Source organism: Aegilops tauschii, chromosome 4 (genome assembly GCF_002575655.3).
Source record: "Aegilops tauschii subsp. strangulata cultivar AL8/78 chromosome 4, Aet v6.0, whole genome shotgun sequence".
Taxonomy (NCBI): domain Eukaryota; kingdom Viridiplantae; phylum Streptophyta; class Magnoliopsida; order Poales; family Poaceae; genus Aegilops; species Aegilops tauschii.
This window is the reverse complement of record NC_053038.3, coordinates 357,113,378-357,127,870: the sequence shown is the minus strand read 5'-3', so window position 1 is coordinate 357,127,870 and position 14,493 is coordinate 357,113,378. Positions and strand designations below refer to the sequence as shown.

Sequence of the window (14,493 nt, the reverse complement as noted above, 5' to 3'; positions counted from 1 at the left end):
ACGAGGCTATGATTCCCAATCTTGTACTTTGTTCTCTTCTTCTATCAATGCAATGATACGCTAGTTTAGCGTATTCGAGATGTTTACTTACCCTGAATCTTCTATTCTACACTTGCAGCTCCGAAAGAAAACATTATTACAGAAAGAAACTGCAGGAAGAAACACGTTCGGTTGCCACCTACCAAAAGTAGACAAGTACTCTAGCAGAAGCGAGCCAGCCAGTGCGTGACTGAGTCAGACCCGGGTCGTCTCTCGCGCACTTCACCCACCGCCACCTGGACTGCTGCTGGAGCCTTGGATTCATTCGTTCATTATTAAAAAAAATGAGGAAAATTTATTCATTTTTAATCACCGAGCGTACTCCTCAGCAGATTAGCGACAATTACTGCTGGGCTAGACGACGCACCACCCGCAGCCGTAGACCAATGAGAACGCGCTCTTCCGGCCCAACGAAGGCGCAAACGCTCTTTCCTTTCCTCCGCGGCCAGCATCCAGGTCCAGGTCCAGGGGAGGCCCTCGGTTTCTGTGCCCGCACGTTTCACCGGCCAATTCGAACAGTTCCCATTTTCCCCGTGCACTCGCCCCTCCCCTTCCCTTCCCCTTTCTCTTCTCGCTCCGGCGTCGGCGACGGCGGCAGATCTGCGCCGGGCCTAGGATGGTGAACGTCAACTGGGAGCTGCAGGGCTGCTGCCAGCACAACCAGGTCGTCTTCATCGCCGCCGTCGGCGTCTCCACCGTCGTCATCCTCGCCGTGAGCCCCGCCCCCGCCCGCCGTCTTTTTTCCTTTTCTTTCTTATTTGAGGGAGGGGCCGCCCGCCGCCGTCGTGTTTGCACGGGGTTGCTCAAGTGGCGGGGAGTTCCTGATTTGATTTGGGGGTTTTGCCTTCCTTGTGTGCAGCTGTGGAGGACGTTCCTGCTCACGCCTTTCAAGCTCATCACCGTCTTCCTCCACGAGACCAGCCACGCCCTCGCCTGCAAGCTCACCTGCGGAGATGTAAGCCCACCATTTTCCCAGTTACCGATCTGTTTTTTTCTTCCTTCTTTTTCTAATGCGGGCACAGACGACGCTTTAAGCTCTACTAGTACGAAGCTGTGCGTTGCAAACTCAGCAGCCATGGGCTAGGCTAAAAACGATTAGGCCTGAAACGTGCGGGGACATATCTTACCCACCATTTTGGGTTGGTACTGCTAGCTAGGCGATTCAGCACTTTGAAGCGAAAGTAGGCAAGTAGTGGGTAGCCAATCCACACTAGTTCGGATTGGTGGATTCCGGGGCACAATGTGATAGCGCCTTTTAACTGTTTGCTTTTTTTCTTTCTTTCTTGATCACATGGAGTGGTTCACATCATGAAAGTACGAATATTCTCATTCTTCGGATAACAGGGGTATCCAAGGCACCTACCCCTTTTTTCCTGCTCCTTTTATGTTTTAACTACAATTTGCAAGTGAGGGATTCTGGTCAAAAGATGCTAATTTTCTAGTGAATGTGTGCTGTCTTGGGTATTTTCTTATGCCACAGTGCTAAAATGGACTGGTCATGGAGATTAGTGATTCGATGATAGCAGGCGCGTGAATGGATCTTCGCTCACATTGTTGGCGCAGCATGTGAAGTACCACATGCAGCTGCAGCTAAAGGGTCAACTGCATGATTAGGGTGCATGCGATGCAAATTTCTGTTTGGTGTATTTTGATGTAGGCATTTGCAGAATTGGAAATTCTGGTTAGTAGTCATTGGAGCTGTGTCGCCATTAGCGGCAACAAAAGGAGGAGTTGTACCGCCATTACCCGCAAGAAAGAGAGGAATTGTATCACCGTTGATCTATTCTGTCGTTTATTGCATAATTTGTATGGTGCCCAATATTTGATTATGTCTGTTCTTTATTCTTTTTTTTCTCCATGTCCAAAACTTCGCTGAACTAACTGATATTTATTGCTGGAGACCATTGATTCTGTATGTGGACAACCCTAGAAGTAAGAATAAGATAAGAACGGTGATTACTGATTTTGGAACATTTAGAAGGCGCATTCTGCGTTCCTTATCTAGCTCTGTCCTTTAATTTTCAAATTTAGGTCTTCCTTTCAGAAATTTAGTGATGATGGATTCCATACAGAATAATGTGATAGCACCTTTTTGGTTGCATGGTACTACATGGTTATATACCATGACCAAGGTTGTTAGAATCGCGATTCTGTTATACGATTCTACGACTTTACGATCCAAATTTACCCATCTGATTCTACGATTTTAGTTCATAAAATCTACGTTTCTACGATCCTGGTAGTGAAGATTCTACGATTTACGATTCTACCATCAGAGCTCCGATCCGATTCAAAATCGCGATTCTGACAACCTTGACCATGACATTGTGATTTTTTGCATTCTTCTAGCAATCTTCCAAAATGAGTGATTTCATCAAAGACCTACGGCCGCTAGCCTCCACTAGCACCATTTTCAAGTGAGGAGTTCTGGTGAAAGATTGTATTTTTTTTTCTGGAGAATGTATACCCTCTTGGCATTTTCTTGTGCTACAACGCTAAAATGGACTAGTCGTGTAGATTAATGGCTCCTATATAGCAGGCATTAAGTGTGTTGTCGCAGGCAGGGGGCATTTCTATGTGTAATCTGTGGGGTCAGCTTGTTTGATTGCAAGCTTAGTTCTATTCATATTTGTGCAAAAATTAGGATATTTTGGAGAGATTAGGGCACTTGAACCCACAGCCTTTTGGTGCTGGCACCGCCACTGGTCGCAGCTCGCAGGACATGCATCTGTTTCCACAGGCGCAACTAGAGAGACAACTGCAGGATTAGGTGTAAAATATGGGTGCATGAAAACATCTGTTTGGTGTATTTTGATATCGGCATGGGTAGAATTGGAAGTTCTATTAGTGGTCATCGGAGTGCCATTGGGTTAGAACAATCCACGGCTTATTTTATGGTTATTATTATTGCTTAATTTGTGACATGGTAATATTTGTTTATCTTTGTTATTTCCTCTTTTCCTCGATACTACATACTTTGTTGAACTAACAGTTATTTATTGCCGGAGAGTGTTGGTTTTATTTTTGGACAGCCCCATAGTTAAGACAAGAATGATGATTACTAAATTTTCATAGAACATTTAAAAGGCATCTTCTGAGTTCCTTGTCTATGTCCTTTAATTCTGAAATGTAGGTGCAAAAATATCTAGTCTCTTTCTATGTTTGGATTGGATTTTTTTTCTTACGTAGCCATGCGGTTTTATGTTTTCGTTCGTGAATGGAATTCACAGGCTGATAATAATATTTCAATCTGATTGGCTTTTGCAGGTTGAGGGCATGCAGGTCCATGCTAATGAAGGTGGTGTTACACAAACTCGTGGTGGCATTTACTGGATAATCTTGCCTGCTGGATGTAAAGCACCTACTCATTCCCTCCCTCTGCCTTATACAAGTCTCGGCAATAACACAAACAAAAAAGCGAAAGTAGCGGGTTCTTTAGTTCAGTTTGCGGTTGCCGAACTGTGTTGTGCTGAGCTAATTTTATACTCTAACGTGGGAGGATAGCCACGTAAGCAGGAAAACATTGGTTAACCAAACGGTAAAATAGATAGAAGCTCATTGGAAAAACAGGACTATCATTATCCAACGCAATGCCAAACACAGCCTTTGTCACTGAAATGCCTATGGTTGTTTCTTTCCCTGATTGAGAGACTGATTTTGTGGAACTTCTTGCACCAATAAATAACTAATCGATCTCTCCGTAAGACTCATGTGCTGTCTTATCAAATTCCCTAGGTTCTTATGACTTATGACTATTTTTTACAATTTATCTTTCTTTTCATGCCTTAAAATAAGAAACTCAAATTCATACTTTGAATTCTCTGTAATGATTTGTTGGTCATTTCCCACTTGTTCTTATTTTAATACTTTGGTTTTTATTTTGGTGCTACTGTTTTGTTCCAATTGCAGATCTGGGTTCATCATTTTGGGGAATGGTGTTCATACTTTCATCCACACATCTCCTGGCTACAAGAATTGCGGCTGGTTGCTTCATACTTGCATTAGTTATTGTTCTCTTTGTTGCCAAAAATGTAAGTCTGCTAAATTATTGCTACAACTGTTGATTTCCTTCATTTGTTTCTTCCCGCTTTCTTTAGTCAGTAAAAATGATGGTTTACTAAAGTATTACCATCTATTACTTTATTTATGCAGTGGTTTCTGCGCTGGCTCTGCATTGGTATGCATAAATATGACTCCATCTTCATTTACAATTTCCCTCTGCAGCCTGCTATTTACAATATAACTTTCCAGGTTTCATCATATTCATTGCTGTTGTTTGGGTTATACAAGAATTTACAACTTTCCATGTTCTGAAGTATGTTATTCTATTCATAGGTGAGTGCTTAGACCCCCTGTGCTTATCATTTTTTCGGTTATTTTGCACCCTGGGTTTCTGGGATAAAAATGATTTTATTTGTAAATGTGTTTTTAAGTTTGTTTGTATTGTATGCACAGGTGTTATGAACAGCTTATTTTCAGTTTACGGTAAGGAACAGCAACCGTTTACTTCTAATTTCATGTTAGAGCAATCAGCGAGTTGCAAACTGTATATATTAGTTAAATGTCATTGAATTGTGTAGATATCTATGATGACACCATATCCCGAAGAGTGAATTCAAGTGATGCTGAGAAATTTGCTGAAATCTGCCCTTGCCCTTGCAATGGCGTTGGATGGGGTGTTATATGGTATGCTATGCGATTCAGCCTTTTCCATGTTTTCATTTTCGAGAGCATGTTTTCCTTGTTTCCATGATATTGTATGAAGGTGATCCTGACACTAAGAACTTTTGTATTCATTGACAATTGATACTCTTCGTTTCAGGGGCTTCATCTCATTTATTTTTCTCTGTGCGTCGATATATCTTGGACTGGTTATATTGTCTTGAGGTGAGTTACAGTTCTCTGCTCCAATATTGTATGTTCTTCTTGTTGAGATGCTCACTGCTACTGCTAGGCATGTTATCTACTGCTCACTGCTAGGCATGTTATCTACATGTGGGATGTAGACGAAACGTAGGCATAGGATAACAAACGGTGGCTGGGTGTGTAATGTAACGCCCTTGGCAGAGGGCTCTTGTACCCTTCTTCTCCCTATTAATGAATGATACGCATGCTGTGCGTATTCGAGAAAAAAAATCTACTGTGTGAAGTATGGAATTGCAAAGAGTATTTTGCAATTCCAATATGGAACGGAGGGAGTATTTTGCAATTCCATACTTCACACAGTAGATAACATGCCTAGCAGTAGCAAGGAGGGAGTAGTTGTTTAGATTGAGGATTAAAGTGGAGATATTGGTACAGAAAGAAGGGACAACATTCATGTTCTCACAAAGTACTTCACTTAATGCACGGACCGGTTTTTGCTCATTCTTCTTTTACACGAGTTATGATAATCACACTGACTCTGATGTATCTCTTGATTATTTCTTGGTTCAGGGCTTGCACCTCCCATATATTAGCATTTTGACCTGACAGCGCAGGGGGTGCTTGTTGTTTGTTTCCATTGGTCCGGACATTGGCTGCAGCTTGTATTGATCCATGGGGGACAGGTTGTACAAAATTTATACATAGGGCAACCAGTTTATGCCATAATTAAGGTTGATTGAAATTGGATAGGGGCGGTTATTCATGCGATTCTTCCTTGCGTTTATAGCTCATGTAGATGGCATTTGATATGCACAGCTGATATAGTATTATGTTGTTGTTGAGATGGTATTCATGGACCAACTGAAATTCATTCAGCAATGCATGCAAGCTCATAGACTATTTACTGCAGCAGCAGTAGCAGTAGCATTCTTCTGTCCCAGTTTCTTTTTGTGCGTGTGAAAATAGTTGATGAGAATAGATGATGGCCCCAGGACCTGGGCATGTGCCTGGCTCTCTGATCTACGTATATTTGATGGACGGAACTGGCTAGTGTCCATCGCTGTTATGGGTTCATTGCCCGGTCTCGGTGTGGTGGTCTGCTTTGCCCTTGGCAGTTGGGAAACTGTTGGGAAAAAGACCTCGCCGCACAGCAACAGCAATGCGAGTTGGCTTTTGTTGCATTGCCTGGCGGGAAAGGTGCTTTGCGCCGCGCCCATCTTTGGGTGCATATATATGCTGGTGAATGGTCGCTGTCCAGGATCCGGGCGAAATGATGACTGTGCGTATGGTAGAAAGCGGAGCACTCGCCGGCCGCCGTATCGGCGGCGACGATGAGGTCCCACGAGCTTGATTTTCTTCTGCTCAAAATGATGATGTGCATACATATTGGGAAATTTGCACGGCTGAGCACTGGGCTGTGCCATCTCCTCCCTCCACCCAAGTTTTACTTTAGCCTAGTGTGTGTGTGTGGACTGTGGAGTACTCGAGTCCCCTACAACTGCAGGTTGGTGGGGCAGTTGGTGGGCAGCCGAGCCGGGGCCCGTGGAGACGACGAGCGACCTGTTAACGAGGGAGCTGCAGCAAAGCGTCCATGGATTGCAAATTTTGTCTTTGCCCCATATGCGATCATGTGCTACGGCCACGCGGCCAGTACGCCTCCCCGAGTCGTCAATAGTCAGCGAAGCGTACCTGCCTGAGCCTGACTCCTTGTCCATCTGATCTGGGTTGCTGTTCTCTCCCCTCCTCGTCGTCACCCACCCCATCGCCCCGCTCCGTCCGGAAGTGCATGCGCCTGGACCCGCAGCGTGTACGTAGCGGGCCGTTCCGTTCCGTCACCTGCTCCATCTCCTCTTCAATGCCGCGGGCTGCGGTGGTGATTGACCGGTGAGATGAGATGAATGAGCGATCGTATCTGAGTTGGATTCGTCACGATCACCCGTCACCTTCGGCGCACGTACGTCCGACACTCCATTGCCCCTGCTACTGATTGCTTCCTTCTTTCGGCAAAAACGATAACTCTCTCGTCCTTCCTAGGCGGTCAGTCGATCGTAGTTGACCTCTCATCACCCACGCTCATCTGCTCCAGCATGTACGCACTGACCACCGAGAGTAGGCTTTAATGTGCTTTTCCAGCAAAAAAATGCTCTAAAACGTCTTATAAAAATAAACAGAGGTAGTACTACTGTTGGAGTATTAACTTGATGAACTTCCCCACGATTTGAGCTAGGCAAGTCACGAGTTGAACCCGCGCGCGTGGGTACGCCATGGGCATCAATCCCACGTAGGCAGAGACAGAGACCGTTGATGCCCCTGGAGGGCGATGGCCGCCATCGCCATGGCAACTTGACCACGCACGCGGCCTTGCCAATATACAATGGCGCGCGCCCACGTCGTGTCCCTTCCCCGTTTCCTCGTCTCGTCTCCCTTCGTCTCGTGCGCAAGGCAAGATGCGGCCATCCCTTCAGACAGACTTATCCAATCCCTTGATTAGCGACAAGAGGGGACAGACACTGGGTTCACCTAACACTAACACTGCCAGGCGCATTCTTTTCTCAGATGAATGGCGTTCCCGTCGTCTTATGGGACGTGTCGATGCTGCGTGACTAAATATCGGCATGGCTCGTCATGTCCGGCAAGCAATGCTACTGTAGTGATTTGGTGATTAAAATCGACACGAGTCGACGTAGGTGATGCTCTAGAGCTCCCTGTGCTCCCACGGCGCACAGGAGGATCCAAGCACTAGGCAAACGTCGTGCGCGGCAAAAGCTGAGATCCGCGGCTGTGCTCGTGCCCTCCGCGGCGGCACGACAGGCGACGCGGAGCACGAGCCGGCAAGTAATGTTTGGAGGAGAATCTCGTTGACTCTCAAGGCGCATGTCCCCTCGCCAGGCCTTGTGCTGCCTGCCATCGACACAGCCCACACCTATACTAGTGTTAATTAACTTCCCGGGCCGTGGCGTGCGCATCGTGTTAGTACTTGTACGCCATTCTTTCCTGCATTTCCAGTACCGCTAGCAGTGCAAAGCTTTGCTGCGTTACGGCCACTACCATAATTTTATGGTACGTGTGCAGTATACACGCCTCAAAAGGGGATTCTTAACCCTAAAAAAAGGGATTCTTAGTCGTCAAAATTACTAAACTAGATGATGCCCTGCACGTTGTTGCGGGAATGTTTGCAATATTTCAATGAGATTTTGATTATATGGAACATGAATTCTTGCATAGTTTCTGAAAGTATATAAGAATTAAATGTAAATAACATAATAAAATGGAATTTTACATGCATGCATGTTGTAGTGGATTTTTAATATACATAGTTGCATGTTAAGGTGGGCCTTTTCTTATGCATGTTGAATGATGAGGTGGCATGCTTGCATGTTGAGAAAAAATATCTTAGTGGGGGCTAGCTATTTAGATATAGAAGATTAGAGTGTCCATAAGACCACGTATTGTTCGTGCAGGATGGTTATGAATCGAGGAAACTACTGTGTCGATGAAGCTCAACACAGCCTTGTTGGCATTTTACATGAATATTAAACACATGAACTACTATACTAGTGTAAAAGACGTTTTTATATTATGGGATGGAGGGAGTAGATCTTAATTTATAATAGATGATCATTGCTCCATATGTTTATCCACATATCCATACAAATTACAATCTATAGACCCAAAAATCCCGGACACGTGACAATGAAAATATAAATAACTTCTTGGAAATGTTGTATAGTACATGTATTTCCTCCGCTTAGGCTAGTCATGGTAGGAGTAATTTAGTTAGTAACATAACACATTTTAAGACAAGTTTGCTCATGTGGCAGCTAATTAAATAGGAGAGAGGTTACATAGCGCTTTCCAAGAAAAGTTGAGTCTATAAGAGCATCTACAGTCGGACTTCACAAATCCGGCCCCTCAAACACGGGCATCCCTCAAATAATGTAATCCACGTCCGGACACCTCAATTACCATATCTCAAATCCACAAACTCATGCAACAACGTCGATGCATACACATTGTCCGGCTACTCCATCACTATTAACTAAACATGCCATCGGATTACCAAAATTTGCTATGTTTGGCTATGGTGGAGTTCATCCACGGCTCCCTTACCCTTCCCGGCGCCCTTGTTGTCCTTCTCACGGAAGTACCGGTCGAAGAAGTAGTACAGATCGAGCCGGGTCTGCTCGTCGCCGGAGCTGTCCTTGCCGTCGTTGTCCTCCTTCTCCTCCTTCAGTGGTTGTCCGGCCATGGCACGGACCGCCCGATTCTGCTCTCGTGCGAGGGCGCGCGTGTTCCTCCGCTGCCATTTCTTCACAATACGGGCGCGAATAGCTTCCTCCTGTACAGCCGCCCGCGCCACCGCATCAGCCGCCTCCGTCGCCGCCATTTCTGCTGCGATATGGGCCTCGGCTACCCTTATCCTCTCCTTCCCACGACGGGCCGCCCGTTTCCGGTGGGACACATAGTCTGCCTACCCGATGATGAGGAAGGAGAGGTGTTCCGGCTGCCGGGAACGCGAGGATCTAGCACCAGAGGACCCGAGCGCCCGGTGAGCCGACGCTATGGCGTCGCGGCGGACGGATCCATCCGTCGGCCGGGCGATGTCCTCCCGGGAGCGGCCGAGTGCAATGTGGAGTGCCATTGCCTTCTCCAACCCACACGGGATGACACCACAAAATGACGGACCTAGACTGGTTGGAGTCCGATCCACTGTCTGCCATGCCGGAGAAGGTCGGAAACCGCCGGAGGTAAGCTCGGGTGGCGGAGGGGAGTGGAGTGAAGTGGCTAGTGTTTGCTCCGACGAGCCGACGGTGACGAATATATATGGGTCGGGTGGGCCAGCATGGGACAGGTCCGACGTGGCGCCCCATATCCGCCCCATATTTGGGCTGGATATGAGGGGGGCCGGTCAGCCCGAGCGTTTGAGGCCCGTTTGAGGCGTTCGTCTGGGTCGAAAAATCGTGACCGGTTGATGACCCACAAGTATAGGGGATCTATCATAGTCCTTTCGATAAGTAAGAGTGTCGAACCCAACGAGGAGCAGAAGGAAATGATAAGCGGTTTTCAGCAAGGTATTCTCTGCAACCACTGAAATTATAGGTAACAGATAGTTTTGTGATAAGATAATTTGTAACGAGCAACAAGTAACAAAAGTAAATAAAGTGTAGCAAGGTGGCCCAATCCTGTTTGTAGCAAAGGACAAGCTTGGACAATTTCTTATATGAAGGAAAATGCTCCCGAGGACACATGGGAATTATCGTCAAGCTAGTTTTCATCACGTTCATATGATTCGCGTTCGGTACTTTGATAATTTGATATATGGGTGGACCGGTGCTTGGGTGTTGTCCTTACTTGGACAAGCATCCCACTTATGATTAACTCCTATTGCAAGCATCCGCAACTACAAAAGAAGTATTAAGGTAAACCTAACCATAGCATGAAACATATGGATCCAAATCAGCCCCTTACAAGGTGTTCTTGGCTGTGTTACAAGGAGTTCAAAATAGATCAGCAAAGAAGGAGTTCTTGGCTGTGTTACAAGGTGTGAGTATTGAGTGAGACTCAAGACCTGACCACGGCAGAAGAGAGAGCAAGGACGAAGGTCGTCCCCTATGCTTTAGACGTAGGCTCTACAGTATGCTATGCTGTGTACCGCACCTGAAGTGTGCCTTGCCATGAATTAGTCAAGGGGTACAAGAGTGATCCAGGAATGGATCACATGACAGCGGTCGAACTTATCCTTAGTATCTAGTGGACTAAGGAATTTTCCCGATTATGGAGGTGGTAAAAGAGCTCGTCGTAAAGGGTCACGTCGATGCAAACTTTGACACTAATCCGGATGACTCTGAGTAGTAAACCGGATTGTATAGTAGAGCAGTTATTTGGAATAGCTCCAAGTAGCGCGTGGTAGCTACATCTACAAGATGACATAGAGATTTGTAAAGCACACACGGATCTGAATGTTGCAGACCCGTTGACTAAAACCTCTCTCGTAAGCATAACATGATCAAACCCTAGAACTCACTGAGTGTTAATCACATGGTGATGTGGACTAGATTATTGACTCTAGTAAACTCTTGGGTATTAGTCACATGGCGATGTGAACTTTGAGTGTTAATCACATGGTGATGTGAACTAGATTATTGACTCTAGTGCAAGTGGGAGACTGTTGGAAATATGCCCTAGAGGCAATAATAAAATGGTTATTATTGTAATTCCTTGTTCATGATAATTGTCTGTTGTTCATGCTATAATTGTATTAACTGGAAACCGTAATACATGTGTGAATACATAGACCACAACATGTCCCTAGTGAGCCTCTAGTTGACTAGCTCGTTGATCAACAGATAGTCATGGTTTCCTAACTATGGACATTGGATGTCATTGATAACGGGATCACATCATTAGGAGAATGATGTGATGGACAAGACCCAATCCTAAGCATAGCACAAGATCGTGTAGTTCGTTTGCTAGAGCTTTTCCAAATGTCAAGTATCATTTCCTTAGACCATGAGATTGTGCAACTCCCGGATACCATAGGAGTGCTTTGGGTGTGCCAAACGTCACAACGTAACTGGGTGGCTGTAAAGGTGCACCACGGGTATCTTCGAAAGTGTCTGTTGGGTTGGCACGAATCGAGACTGGGATTTGTCACTCCGTATGACGGAGAGGTATCTCTGGGCCCACTCGGTAATGCATCATCATAATGAGCTCAATGTGACCAAGTGTTTGGTCACGGGATCATGCATTATGGTACGAGTAAAGTGACTTGCCGGTAACGAGATTGAACAAGGTATTGGGATACCGACGATCGAATCTCGGGCAAGTAACGTACCGATTGACAAAGGGAATTGTATACGGGATTGATTGAATCCTCGACATCGTGGTTCATCCGATGAGATCATCGTGGAGCATGTGGGAGCCAACATGGGTATCCAGATCCCGCTGTTGGTTATTGACCGGAGAATTGTCTCGGTCATGTCTACATGTCTCCCGAACCCGTAGGGTCTACACACTTAAGGTTCGGTGACGCTAGAGTTGTAGAGATATTAGTATGCGGTTAACCAAAAGTTGTTTGGAGTCCCGGATGAGATCCCGGACGTCACGAGGAGTTCCGGAATGGTCCGGAGGTAAAGATTTATATATGGGAAGTCCTATTTTGGCCACCGGAAAATGTTCGGGATTTTTCGGTATTGTACCGGGAAGGTTCTAGAAGGTTCCGAAGTGGGGCCCACCTGCATGGGGGACCCACATGAACGTGGGTAGTGGGGACAAGGCCCCACACCCCTGGTTAAGGCGCACCAAGATCCCACCTTAGAAGGAATAAGATCATATCCCGAAGGGATAAGATCAAGATCCCTAAAAAGGGGGATAACAATCGGTGGGGAAGGGAAATGATGGGATTTCTTTCCCCCACCTTTGCCAACGCCCCAATGGACTTGGAGGGCAAGAAACCAGCCCCCTCCATCCCTATATATAGTGGGGAGGAGCATGGGAGCAGCACCCCAAGCCCCTGGCGCCTCCCTCTCCCTCCCGTGACACCTCTCCCTCTCGCTGAGCTTGGCGAAGCCCTGCCGAGATCCCCGCTGCTTCCACCACCACGCCGTCGTGCTGCTGGATCTCCATCAACCTCTCCCTCCCCTTGCTGGATCAACAAGGAGGAGACGTCTTCCCAACCGTACGTGTGTTGAACGCGGAGGTGCCGTCCGTTCGGCGCTCGGTCATCGGTGATTTGGATCATGACGAGTATGACTCCATCAACCCCGTTCACTTGAACGCTTTCGCTCGCGATCTACAAGGGTATGTAGATGCACTCTTTTCCCTCTCGTTGCTAGAAGACTCCATAGATTGTTCTTGGTGATGCGTAGAAAAATTTAAATTATTGCTACGTTCCCCAACAGTGGTATCAGAGCCAGGTTTATGCGTAGATTCTATGCACGGGTAGAACACAAAGTAGTTGTGGGCGATGATTTGTTCAATTTGCTTGCCGTTACTAGTCTTATCTTGATTCGGCGACATTGTGGGATGAAGCGGCCCGGACCGACCTTACACGTACTCTTACGTGAGACATGTTCCACCGACTGACATGCACTTGATGCATAAGGTGGCTAGCGGGTGTCTGTCTCTCCCACTTTAGTCGGATCGGATTCGATGAAGAGGGTCCTTATGAAGGGTAAATAGCAATTGGCATATCACCGTTGTGACTTTTGCGTAGGTAAGAAACGTTCTTGCTAGAAACCCATAGCAGCCACGTAAAACATGCAACAACAATTAGAGGACGTCTAACTTGTTTTTGCAGGGTATGCTATGTGATGTGATATGGCCAAAAGGATGTGATGAATTATATATATGTGATGTATGAGATTGATCATGTTCTTGTAATAGGAATCACGACTTGTATGTCGATGAGTATGACAACCGGCAGGAGCCATAGGAGTTGTCTTAATTTATTGTATGACCTGCGTGTCAATGAAAACCGCCATGTAATTACTTTACTTTATTGCTAACCGTTAGCCATAGTAGTAGAAGTAATAGTTGGCGAGACAACTTCATGAAGACACGATGATGGAGATCATGATGATGGAGATCATGGTGTCATGCCGGTGACGAAGGTGATCATGCCGCGCCTCGAAGATGGAGATCAAAGGCGCAAGATGATATTGGACATATCATGTCACTTTATGATTTGCATGTGATGTTTGTCATGTTTACTTCTTATTTGCTTAGAACGGCGGTAGCATAAATAAGATGATCCCTCACTAAAATTTCAAAAGACGTGTTCCCCCTAACTGTGCACCGTTGCGAAGGTTCGTTGTTTCGAAGCACCACGTGATGATCGGGTGTGATAGATTCTAACGTTCGCATACAACGGGTGTAAGCCAGATTTACACATGCGAAACACTTAGGTTGACTTGACGAGCCTAGCATGTACAGACATGGCCTCGGAACACAAGAGGCTGAAAGGTCGAACATGAGTCGTATAGTAGATACGATCAACATGGAGATGTTCACCGATGATGACTAGTCCGTCTCACGTGATGATCGGACACGGCCTAGTTGACTCGGATCATGTATCACTTAGATAACTAGAGGGATGTCTATCTGAGTGGGAGTTCATTAAATAATTTGATTAGATGAACTTAATTATCATGAACATAGTCAGAAGGTCTTTGCAAATTATGTCGTAGCTTACGCTTTAGTTCTACTGTTTAAGATATGTTCCTAGAGAAAATTTAGTTGAAAGTTGATAGTAGCAATTATGCGGACTGGGTCCGTAAACTGAGGATTGTCCTCCTTGCTGCACAGAAGGCTTATGTCCTTAATGCACCGCTCGGTGTGCTGAACCTCGAGCGTCGTTTGTGGATGTTGCGAACATCTGACATACACGTTTTGATGACTACGTGATAGTTCAGTGCGTAATGTTAAAACGGTATAGAATTGAGGCACCGAAGACGTTTTTGAAACGTCGCAGAACATGTGAGATGTTCCAAAGACTGAAATTGGGATTTCAGACTAGTGCCCACGTCAAGAGGTATGAGACCTCTGACAAGTTTCTTAAGCCTGCAAACTAAGGGAGAAAAGCTCAAC

General features: G+C 45.9%; 1 protein-coding gene across 1 annotated transcript; it reads left to right on the top strand.

Annotated features, from left to right (window-relative positions):
• Window positions 1-407: 407 nt before the first annotated feature.
• Window positions 408-5,805, top strand: LOC109787588 (uncharacterized). The gene is made up of 10 exons (XM_020346132.3): window positions 408-751; window positions 899-994; window positions 3,307-3,391; window positions 3,949-4,070; window positions 4,192-4,216; window positions 4,291-4,374; window positions 4,495-4,524; window positions 4,620-4,725; window positions 4,862-4,926; window positions 5,476-5,805. Exons 1-9 carry the CDS (start codon window positions 656-658, stop codon window positions 4,923-4,925), a joined length of 708 nt encoding a protein of 235 aa, XP_020201721.1. The 5' UTR covers window positions 408-655; the 3' UTR covers window position 4,926; window positions 5,476-5,805.
• The last annotated feature ends 8,688 nt before the right edge of the window (window positions 5,806-14,493 follow it).